General features: G+C 38.3%; 1 protein-coding gene across 1 annotated transcript in view; it reads right to left on the bottom strand.

The window, feature by feature from the left end:
- The window catches only part of CCNY (cyclin Y), a 128713-nt gene that overhangs the window by 30681 nt on the left and 85135 nt on the right, over window positions 1-12897 (bottom strand). The window contains exon 4 of the mRNA XM_010006990.1: window positions 10279-10313. Coding sequence (XP_010005292.1) covers window positions 10279-10313 — 35 coding nt within the window. The remainder of the gene's footprint in view (window positions 1-10278; window positions 10314-12897) is intronic.

Genomic DNA, 12897 nt, shown 5'->3' with positions numbered 1-12897 from the left:
GTTTTTACAGTAAAACTATTAAAATCACTAAAACTTACTAGGAAAAATTAAAAAAAAAAGCTATTTGTCAAGAATACATTGCTTATTAGACAGGAAGAAAACTGATCAAAGGATGTAAGAGAAAGTGGGTATGCAAAAAAATAGAAAAATATCTCTTAACAGAAAGTTTCCAACAGATTTCAATCCTGTTCCTGTACTACTGTAGGAAAACATTGAAAAGCTCAGCCACAAAATGACATTCAACAACACTACTATTTCTGAAGATTTTTTGTTGATAGGGCTTCTCCTTCAGCTGTTTAGAGCAGGCAGCTCTCCACTGGTCTAAGAGTTTCATTGTATCAACTAATAGTGATCACAGTCATTAATGCTCTTTGATTTTACTTTTGCTTATTCTGCCCACACTAATGAGTAACTTCACCAAGACCCTGTGTCAGTAATGTCAGGACCAGTCAAATGACATGTTTAATTTACAACAGAATAGGTTTAACATTCAGTTGGCACATCAATGTGGAAATTTTAATTTGCCTTACAATTAATGTAATTTCCAGGGTTTCAGTGAAGAGACCAATGTCAAATACCATTGGTGGAATCCACAGGCACCTACCAGCTAAGAGCAACTAAGTATCTAAGCTACAGTCCTGTGACTCCTACCTCAGTACAATTTCCCATGCCTAATTTCCAAAACAGGTATTGTTACAAGTGCCAGCACTCCATCATCTCACTAATGTTCCATTTTCCATAGACAGCAGACTTCTCAGCAGCATTCATTAGATATAGAATAGACTCCTGGTAAAATCTACATATCTGAGTCATCTTTCTATTTTTCCCACCTATGAGTGAAAGAACATGCAAAGTCTTCTGTTAATTAAAAAAATAGTAATTATTCTGAAGCTGTTACAGTTGTAGAGACATTATGTTCAAATTATTTGACAGCTAACCAAGAAATTCTATCAAGATCTCTCACTTGACCAATAAAATTGCAGGCTGAACTGCTTTTCAAGTGAAAAACAATACAGAGAAAATTAAAACTATTCCTTCTCAAAAATTCTGCAGGAGTTTGGAAAGGTACTTTGAAATACTTTGGAAGCTCACAATCCATCTGCCTTCCAAGCTACTGTATGTCAAGCAAGGCAACAAACAGAAAATTTAGAAGCACTGGAAGTATTAATGATGTAAAATGTATTATCTTGCATTGATGTACACAGAGAGAATTACTAGGGGACTGGTGTTATAGCTTTTATTTTATCACAGTTTAGTTCAAATTTCTGGATGAGTCTGTTGAGTACCTTCCACAGCCATGATAAAGGCAAAGCAACTTAAAACCAGCTGAAAATGAGACTGTTTAGTGGTTGAAAGAAAGGGAGAGGCACATGGAAAGTTTTAATTCTACATTTAAGTGTCAACATGGTTTAAAGGTTAAGATAAATAGACTGGATTCATTCAAGGCAAGCATGAGTTAAAACCAGAAAACAGCTCTGTAGCAACACCACTATCAGATTTAAATTTTCTTATATAAACAACACGCTAACATTTGATACATGTCAATAATCAGAGCCACACACCTTATTTCTGAAATTACCACATTACAGAACTCTCCATGGTTTTCAGCCCACATTACACTTCATTAGGCTTAGAGCTGTTCACACTTCAGAAAAATGTGTGGTGTCTCATGCCTCATTTTCTGTTCATAACAACTTGGCAGGAAGGGGTACCTTTCCCAGTCTGGAGAATGGTGCCAAGTGCAAACCTGCTATCTTGTATACGTATACACATTTGTGCCATGTGAATAACTAACCTCTTGGTAGATCAACATTCCTAGCTTCTACTCTGATGTCCAACTGCAGGCATATGGCATACCAGCTAACAGATTTCTTGCCTTTTCCAAAATATTGGAAAATACCCTAGTTTGATATTCTAGCTTGACTAAGCAGGAAGATGTCTCAAGTCCCACAGTCTGTCAAACAGGCTGTTCTGAACATCCATAAAACGCTGCACAGGAGTCTTTTCCATCTTTGCAAAGGACAAAACAGGTTGCTGAGCATCACCTCAGTATTCAGCAATGTCCTATAGAGAAATCTTCTTCTGTCTCCATTCCAATGGGCTAAATCCACACCCAAAGCTGTACAGGAAACAATGTCTTCACATTTCAAATCCATCACAGCTGATCACAAAAATCTTCCATTTAGACAAGTCAGAAAGGCTCTAAGTAAAAAAATCAGATGAGCTGAGAAAGAATATAGAGCCTTTGAAGAAATCAGCCAAAACTTCTAACATAATGAGATCTTCTCAGGTTCTGTCCCACTATTAATGCTGACATGGGGAAACAAAGGACTGGTATAGCTCCTTTTGTAAATCTTCTTATGAAAACATGACTGAGTACAGGACACGTGGAACCTTGACAATCCCTGCTATTACAAATATTCACAAATTAAAAGCACCTCATTCACATGAAGTGAGATTTACTTTTAAGTGCACTTTAACTTGCAATACTGTAATATTTCTGTACCCAAGGTGAGACTCAGTAGCATGCTTCTCAACTTGTGAAAGACGTCTGACTTCATCTCACATAAAATTCCCAAAAGGCATAACAAGGAAAACATGACAGGTAAAAATTACTTTGAAAACTATGCTCTGGTTACCCAGGGATCACTTTCAAATTGGAAGGCTGAAAGAAGGGACATTCCACAGAGGTCTTATGGAACAACTTTGGTAACAGAATCAAGGTATTTTTTACTGAATTTGCAGTTGACATTAACTTTCAAAGGTCTCTCTTATGAAAATAAAAACCATAAACACATACTATAGGATTTACAGAGTTACCATGTATACAACAGGGTAGAGCACTCTTCTACTTCACTCAGATGGAATTTTATGTCCAGTCTTGGCCACTATATTTCAAGAAAGATTAATTAATTTCAGAGAGTCAAGAGGAGAGAGCAGCAAGATTAATCAGAAGACTGAAACACTTGATTTAGAAGGAAAAACTGAAAGACCAGATAGGTTTTCTCCAGGAACAAAGCAACAATATTTGCCTTAATTCATGTTGAAGGCAGTTCCAAAGAAGGGAATGTTGTTCTCCACGACCCTCTGGATAGGATAAAAAAGAGTACGTGTATACTAAAGTACAAAAAAATAAGAGTATGAGAGGAGATGATGGCAAATAATCACCCACCCCAAACTATCACCTCTTCCTAGTGGCAAGGATAGCATGAGTGACTTAAGCAGTGATAGAATCTCCATCACTGAAAGTTGTTGTTCTAAGGCAGGAAACAAGACTGAACAACTGCTTGAGATTAATTCTGGAACAAATTTCTATCATTTTATGATTCTTTTGGTGGAGCAGACTCGTAGCTCTTCACTCCAGAAGCAGCTGCTATTTTTCTCATTTCAGACAAAGACATTCATTAAGAAATGCTGGAAATACAGGTTACAATGAATACATAATAGCTGGTGTGTGGCATTTCTTTCTTTACAGAAAAAGATGCATAATGGAAAAAATTTCTTTATAACTTGCTAAGCTTTTACATGTGTTACAAAGCAAGCTCTAAGAGATGAAAATTCAATTTAATACCAGGTGTTTCTAGCTCTTAAAACCAGCAGTTTTTTTCTCTTTGCACAGCTAGTATTAAGGAAATATCACTGCTTTTTCTCCAAGCTTCATTCTGAAACGTTTCAACTTTCCAAATCACCGTTGTTTTAGCATGTTTCAACAATATTATTTACTTGAAGCTTTCAGAAAATATATCTTATAAGAAACAGAATGGTTTAGTTTGCCATCAAAATCCTACAAGTTCTGCAGAGCTGCTGTTATGTACCTGCTATGAAAGGAATCACAACAAATTCCTAACTAATTCACAATGAGAATACACACAAGGATTAACTTCTCTCAGCCTTCATTTTAGCATCACTCAGAAATTAAACCAAAGTTTGTGGGGAAAGGGAAAGTGTTACTGTTTCTTCTGTTAAAACAGTCTTTTCAGGGTGTTTTGAGGTAGAAATGGTTAATGGATGGACGTGTGCTGACCAAACCCCATGCTCAGAATCGACCAGGGGAGTATCACAGCCATCTCTGCCCTGGAAGCCCTCTAGCCACACTAGTGTGGCACTCTGCCCTGGTGCTCAGCAGGATTTGTGCATCTGGGTGCAACACTTCCCTAATGAAGCTATACAGGTTTTGTACAGCTTTTGAGCTGGCCTTCAGCCAGTCAGCTCACAGTTTGGCAGAGGAGCTTCAGCCTTTTTCAGTGTTCTTTTGCACCTGTCAGTCATAAGATAATTTGTAGATTCTGTCCTAAATAATGATAGTACTCTCTCTTCTTCCATCAACCCAGGTGTGAGTTACCACATAACTTTAAAAGGTACTATTAAATAGTATGTCCTTCATGGAAAATTTGAGGCCTGCTTGAACCCATCTGTGGAGATGTGCCCATTAGCTTGCAGGCAGTAGAGGCTGGCCAAAATGCTAATAGGCAAAACTGGCATGTACAAGTACACATGAAGCCAAATTACAACAGCCAGCAGAAATACCAGGACTACTTCTGACTTTGAAAAGGGAGGTCCCTATCTTGGGGATCTTATGTTGCTTCAGGACATGTTTTAGTTCTGACAACATTTTTCACAGAAGAAACATGATTTTACAGGCCAATAAAGTGCTTCTAAAATCAGTCAAGCCATGCAACACAATTCTCTGCACAGCTCTACATTTATTTTCATCTTGCATAATTCGATGCTACAGCACAACTGTCTACATTTAGTGGCTAGACATGGGTATATTCAACTGAAAAAAAACTGCAGGAAACTTCACCACTGTATGCTTACCTTTCCCTGCCAACCTCTACATTGACAAAAAAAGATCCAGTCCAACCACTCTTAACTAATACCCATTTGACCAGTCTATGACATGATTCAACTCTGGCCTCAGTTGATTAGTCTCATCAATGTTTGATAATGTTCCAAATTGATGCCTTAGACTAACTACATCTACACTTCCAAAGCTCTCAAAGCTTGTCCTTCCTGATGTCAACTAGAGAAAACTATGTCAGAATTCCACTGAGCTCATGGGGGCTCAGCAACTACTGGTAAACTACCCTACAGTACACACTGGCTCTACTTAACCAATGATAAAGCACCCTGTTTTACAAACCTGAAAAGATTAAATATTTCTTTGAACACTAAGAGTAGCTCCAAGGCCTGTATTTACATAATCTACAATTGCTAGCATTGTGCAACTTGACCAGAAGGACTTTACCAGGCTCCCAGCACAGCAAGTATTACACAGCAACTTTGTAAAAGAACGTTCCTGTGTGCTCTCATTCCACCTCAACAGTTATTTTTTGTTCCTCCCTCTACAGAAGTTTGCCATTTCTTATAACTTATTGTCTTGAGGCTGATGGGAGAGGTAAAAGTCTTCATTCTATATGATAGGAAAAGAAGCAAGGGGTTGAAAAACACTGGAAAAGTATTTCAACAGTAAGTTTAAGTAAGCCATTAAAGAGAACCTGTTGATTCTAACTTATTTGAAGTACGAAAAAGTGTCTTAACCAGCAGCTGTTAAGGATGGCATCAGTATAAGGCATCTGCTAGATGGGCTAAATGGCCTGTTAAGGCCCCCTCTAGAACAATTTTTTTGTGATCTTGCAATGGAGAGGAGCAAAGATCAGATTAAGCAATCTACAGGAAAGCTTCAAGAGCATCTGAGAAGCCTCTAATCTATCTTCCAGTTTCTCTTGTTGTTCTCTTTGAGTAAGGAATGTTAATTAAAATATCTTAAGGAATTTGGACATCAATTACAAACCTTTACAACAGCCAGCCTCAGGCACTTAACAAAAACATTTCACATTTTACGCTGTGCTTTATGCTTTTCACGGATTAAAGCACTTCTTAGACTATGTTCCCATTTCAGCATGTACCATATTTACTCTTATAATCACTAGCTAAAAGTGTTTTATTATCAACCACGTGTAGTTTAACATTTGGGAAGTAGAACAGCCTCCATTTCTACTCTGACAGGAAAATTTGGGGGCTACAGAGGAGCAACATTATTTCAAGCATGCAAAAACGACAAAACTGCTTGTGCCACACAACATATAGCAAAAGACCCCCGTTCTCTGCTAGTCCCTATCAGCAGCACTGCCACTAGGAAGAAGCCTTTCCTGATTAGAATCACTGAAGGAGGAACCAGGGCTCTTACATGAATGATGCCCAGGAACTTCTCCCCAGGATGCTGAAAAAATTTTGGTCTACACACAGATGTTAGCTTTTCTACTTGGAATGATAAAAACAGTATTAGTCTGCTGGGATTTAAACATCCAGTTGCCAAGTAGCAGACCGTAGAAGTCATGTCCAGATCCCTAAACTAGGCAATGCTGAAAGGCAGCTGTTACTACAAAGCTGATGAAAGGTCTTGAGAATAAAAAAAACAAATAAATACAGAAGAGATTTATTACTCCCCTTTATCTTCTTTCTCTTTTCCTTCATTTTATCTTCCTTCAGAAATACTCCAATATACAAAAAATATTGCTTATTTTTACTGGGTGCTACTGCTCATAAACACAGATTCAACTTTAAGAATGCATCTTATCAAGAAGAAAGTACTTCAGCAAGCAGACCATTTTCATCTTGTCCAAAAGGGAGAACTACTACAAAAACCTGATGGAGAAAACAACTTTTACCTCTTCTGCCCTGTTCACTTCCCCTGCAAAAAAACCCCAATAATCTCCCAGGACAAAGAACTAAGTACTGTAAACAATAATAAAAAAATTCACTTTTTCTCCAACCATCCCCCCCCAAACCATAAAACATGTCTTCCTGTTTGCTATCCTTGTACAGGCACAGACACTGATGCAATCTCTTCTCTCAGAAAAAGGAAACGGCTCTATCTCAGTCTGCATCTTTATCCCCCTCAGCAGCTTGACTAATCAGATTAAAAGAAGAGACAAGTGCACACTGAAGCAGAATTCAAGCAGCACAAAAAAAACAACTGCCAGTTCAACAGGAACTGGAAGTAAAGTGTGCTGCAACTGCTTAGAAATGAAAATAGGGTGTAAAAAAGCAAACACACCAGGTACCCTGAAGGCAGGTAACCTCCAGCACCGACAAGGATGCTAGAAGTTATGCAAAGGATCCAGCACCATCTCCAAGCTGTTGCCTGTCTTTCTCAGCTCTGTGAGAAGACCGAGAGATGACAGCTTCTCCATAGCACCCTGTCACCCCCACTAATTCCTTTCTCCTTGCCTTCCCCACCCCAAAAAAAGAACAGCTGCTGGCTTCTTCCATCACACCTACTGACAAGGTGAATCTGAAAGTTGGCAACTGCCAGCCCTTGATAAAGCATAATAAATCAAAGCAGGAACCCACTGTTTGTATTTGGGGATGAAAGGAAACTATTCAACCAATTAAAATATTCTACAAACAAGAGCAGATAAGAAAGGAACAGTGGTATTTATAACGAGAAAGTGCATTTCTAAACGAAAAAGAGTTTCTATTAATTCATTAAAATTATGTTTTCCATACATACCATTTTGAAACTCTATAAACTACTATTCTCATCTATTACTACACAAAACTAGACAAGCAGTTAAGGAAGAAAAAGCACAACATTCCTCGATACTTCTCTTGCTAGCCAGCCACCCTGATCATTTGAGAGATTTTCAGCTCTGCCTGTAAAATAACCAGTAAGATAGCAAACAAAAGGATAAAAATATTTTGTTGCTCATCCTTCTTATATGTCACAAAAGGAAAATAAGTATAGAAGACTTACAAAAGAAAGAAAAAAGAGATTATGTTATTGAAAAGCCAAAAAAGAGAAGAGTGCTGCATTCCAGTGAGTTGCTGTAAAAAGAGGACAAAACAAAGCTCCAAAATTTATGTTCTCTGGCTGGTTTCCTCCAGAGCATATGTAGGGACCCAGAACTTCACATCAACAAGGAAACAGATGAGTAGCAATAGCTCCTGTTAAGAATGCACTTTAGCACACACTGAAAAATACTGGAAAAGAACTGATAAACGAATAGGGTATATAATACATTTCCTTATCATGTAAATACTACCTACAAATGTTCACACAAAATTGTTACATTTAACTGTTTCCTAAAATTTCTTCAAACAAGGCAGACTCAGAAAATGATGATGGTTCTCCGCAGTCTACAAACCTAAACACAGTTCCCAGTTAAAGGCCACAGCAACCAGTTAAAAAATGATCACCAGTTTTGTGCATCAGCTTTAGCAAACTGAATATTTATGAGGTGGTGGATGAATATGCACAGGTGTGCTGAAGTAACAGCTTCATATATCATAGGCCACATTTGAAAACATAGCTTATCTATGAGTATTGGCTAAAAAACTTAACTGACTTGTAAGGACACACACAGAGAAAACCACAATAAGGACTTCAGCCTCATAAAGCTATTTTTAGCTTTGTAATTCAGAAGAACTACTTTGAAGTATAAAGCAAGTCAGACTTAAGGTAACAGTAAACCAGACTACTGGGGGAAGTTTACATTGCTGCAACCTTAGCCAAGGCTTCGAATGATGATAGAAACTAGAAAGAGGTACATTGCTTAGGGTACCAACTGCAGAAGCTGCTACATTGAGCTCCCTACAACACAATTCCTCAGTTATATGACCACCCTTCTGTTTTCTGCAACAGCTCCAGCACTGCTTAAAAAATGTTTTATCCTAGGGTCTGCAATAGTTTGCTTCCGGAAGCATTTGTAATAGTAATCTTTGCTCAGTCTGCCAGAGGAATACGCTTGTAGACTGACCAGTGGAGAACTCATCTTTTACATTACATGAACAAATTCAGAAGACATGAGAATTTCATCTGTAACACAAAGTGGTCTGTCACATAAACTCAGTTAATACTTTGCTTTGCAGCATCTAAATATTTATTTTTCTGCATTAAACATTCCAAGCTTGAGGCACACTAGAAGCTACTGAGCACACATTATTGAGTTCACAGGAACCCAGTGCATCACCTTTACAAGTCACTTTATAACAATCCAACTGCACTCCAAACTGCTCTCACATGTGCTGTAAACAATGGAAATGTTTTATGGGAGCACAGAAGATGAGAAGCACTGAGAATATGTGCCAACCTCATGGAGTCAACTTTAAGGCTTTTATAAGCCTCACAGTTATCTCATTATTTCTCAAATCTTAACTCTTGCAAAACTGGAATTCTCAGCTTGCTTTTGAAGCCATGCAGTATTTTCAGAAACACTCAGCACAAACCAGTTCTGCCAACAAATGAAACAGTCCTGCCTTGTATGCTGCTGCTCAGCAGCTCACTCCTGCCTCTGTGCCTCCCTCTCTTTCTACAGGGAGAAGCACTGAAGTGAATCACATTTAGGGGCAGATCCATTTTCGCTTTTAGCTGTGCAGAACTTGTGCATTCATGCCCCAATCCAGTTTACCTGGAGGTGCACAAATGTTCTCTCCAACACAAAGGGATGCAGAGGCTATAATCCACATCTGCTTCTTCCAGCAGCTGTACCAGCTTAAGAATTATTAACGAAATTATGGCCTGTATAACCAGATAGAGAAAGTTGGAGAACTTCTCTCCATTTCACCCTAAAGGCAAATACCATTTGGGAGACAATTAATTCTTTCCGTCCTCGGTTTTACTGAGGCGTGACTCCAGACTTTTCAGCATAACACTTAACATACTGCGAACCGCACTGGTTCCAGGTGCTTCAGTAATACAAACAATACCAACGGGGACAAAGAACCTGGTCCTGTACCCAAAACAGGCTGCAAGATATTTGCTCTCAGCTTCACAGAGAATTTAATTCAAGCAGAAGATAATTTAACTGAAAAATGCCCAGGGTACACAAGCATATCAAGACCTCATCTTCATACTCAGCATATACCACATGTCAATCCACATTTACATTGCATCAACACTGGTCAGACACTTAAGAACCTCTGTGTAAATACCAAATGCTGCAGCTCTCTGCCAAAGCAAACTTGCAGACAAATGTAATTTAAAGTTTTGAGAGTTTTTGTAATAACTTTTAAAATCATAGTAATGTGTGCAGCTCTTTGTCTCAGGTACCAGTTACCTACACACACTGGTTGTGAGCACGATACTGTCTTCAACCAATGGATCTGTTCCACTAACTCAGTAGCCGAGACCTATACTTCTGGATCCTGACGCAGAACAGACATTTGAAGCACCAGCACCCCCTCACCAATATGGAAATCATGTGTGATAACTATTATTTACTGTATAATATAGACAACAAGGAGAAAGCTGCATAGCGAGGCATTTTCACTTACGTGGTTTATATAGAGACTCTTGCGTTTTTCTCTCACTGCAAAAACACAAAATATGATAGAAATATTACATGACTATTTTTCCCGAGTAAGCTTCTTATATACCATTCATAATAAAAAGAACAGGAAACTATCTATGTGCAACATTATAATGGCTTTTGCACTAACCAAGTGTATTTATATATCAAAAACAGAAGGCACATATATCTGTATGCAGAAAAGCATTTGCGCTCAGTAGAGTGGTGATGGATTAAAATTCCCATCCATTTGGGTACTTCACCAGGTGTTGGTCTGCATGGGAAAGTTAATATGCAATAAGCTGCTGTCCAAGCGAGCAATGGGTTAGCCATCCTTCACCAGTTCTCTGTGTGGGTGGGTACTCCTGAGCCACCAGTGCCTTCCTGCAAGGCACCTTGCTGCAAAGTGGCCTACACCACCTTGCAGGTATGGAAGCACCTAAAGAGCTATGCTACAGAGTGAGCAAAGTCTCATCATAGCTTACTGTGCACTAACTCCCAAAGAGGAGCCTTGAAACTATATACATTATACCACTGCCTTCTATAACGATCAGGTTCAAGCCTGAAACTATTACTTATGTCGGATGTGACAACAAAAATATATTACTTTGGCATGTATGAATGAGCCACAACAAGCAAAGGGATGCAAGTCAAAGCCACAATTAGTCAAAATATTCAGAAAGTAAACAGCAACAACAAGGAAGATAGATGTATAGAGTCTCAATTGTCAGGCAAATGTTTATTACAGCTGATGAAATATACTCTTTAATTTTTTAAAGCATTTTCCCAATTAACTCACCCCATAGAGAGCCTGTGGAGCTCTGTTCCAGTGAAAATACCACAGCATTTAGGATACAAGTCTGGAGGCAACTAACACATAAATCAAACTGCAGGGTTAAAATAATAATGGTTTCATGCTGTAGGTGATTAAATGCACCTTGGTGCACCATGATATAAAAGCTATGCAACCCAATGCACTTAGCAAAATAAGAGTGCTTATAATGGTGGGACAGCCTGTCCATTCCCTGTTGGATGAGAAGCCATTATTTGTGATTTTTTATAAGCAAGCAATCTCAAATAAACAAGGCTGCATGTGTGAATACTAATAAATAATTGTGTTCAATGCAGACATAAAATGAAAAGAAAATAAGAAAAAACTTTTAAAAATCCTTACATAATTTTCCTCCCAGGGAGCAGAAAGGAGAATCACACATGACAGATGTTAGCCATGTCACTTAGCACATGCTCAGATCCACAAATATGGACATTGTACAAGAAACAGAATTAAACAGGAACAGCAGGAAAATTCTGATTGTCAAGTAAATAAACTTCTTAAAACCCTGCTAAAACAGTGACCTACATTTAAATTCCACACACTGCTTTTATCACCAGCAAGGACATAAGCAATCTAAAGAGAACAACAAAATGCTGATAGATACTCACTTCTAAGAACAGCCAAAAGATTTGTCTAGTATTGAATACTGCAATGTAGAGGCAGTAAACAATTCTGCTAAGCTGCATTTAAACTTAGTTAAGTATAAAAATGAAAATTAACATCTATTAACTGCAAAACTGTGAACACAGTTCAGTATTTAACTGTTTTAATCAAAATTATACCACATACCAAGTTCTCATGGACAAATACCTTATAAAGACAGCCTGCATAAGCACTACAAATTCTGTTTTCATCACATTTTTCCCCCCTACCTTGGTTTTTCTCTTCTGCATTTTCCCTTGTATCCATAATATTATTCAATTCACCATGAAAGTACAATAATCTATTTATCAAAGCAGGAATTTCACTCACAGCTCATTGCCATTTGCTATTTCCAATCTGCAGAAGAATATATTAATGTATTTATACACACCCACTCCCTTCCCCCTCCTCAAGCACTACTTGTGCTGCACATTCTTCTAAGCACCACGTTGACCTCCTTTTTCTCATTTTCCCCATGTAACAGAAATTCAGTTAGCCTGGATTCTCCCATGAGGGACAAGGCAGCAGCTCTGTTTCTTGCTTCTGGCCCACTCAGCCCTAGCATAAGGCCCTACTCTTTCTAGAACATATTCCAATAGGGAACTGGGCAAGGCAGAAACCCATATTGTCACCACTTTTGTGATCTCAGCCCTCCCTTTAAACAAGGGAAAGACAATTATTGCACAAGGCAAAAGGCCACTTCTGACAAGCTAAAATGACTGTAAAGAGGTAACTCCATCACTTCAGTCCTTTAAAAGACTTTTTGCAGTGCTCACCCAGAACAGTATGGTCTTCAGCAGACCAGACCACAGTGTTATAACTAACCGTAATTCTGTAGCATAAACAACAAAACTAACTGCAACTGCAGCTCCAGGCTTTTGGCTTTCAAGCATGGGATTTTGATGAAATGAAGCTGAACAGATTTAGTCAGTTTAAACAATTAAGCTTCTACTTTCTCTCTAACATTTTGAAACTTTAAAGTTGGAATGGAACTCTTCAACCAGAAACTGAGATGCTGCCAAATTTGTCTTAGTTTTCTTCAGTTTAAGGGCAATGACCTGTTCCTATTTCTGCTGGCACTTTCAATTGTTACTGTTGAGCTTTTGAAGTAGTAGGAAAATACATTAT

The sequence above is a fragment of the Chaetura pelagica genome, unplaced genomic scaffold (genome assembly GCF_000747805.2).
Source record: "Chaetura pelagica isolate M959 unplaced genomic scaffold, ChaPel_1.0 scaffold17, whole genome shotgun sequence".
Lineage (NCBI taxonomy): Eukaryota > Metazoa > Chordata > Aves > Apodiformes > Apodidae > Chaetura > Chaetura pelagica.
Note: the sequence above shows the minus strand (reverse complement) of the source record. Positions and strands in the feature narration are given on the sequence as shown.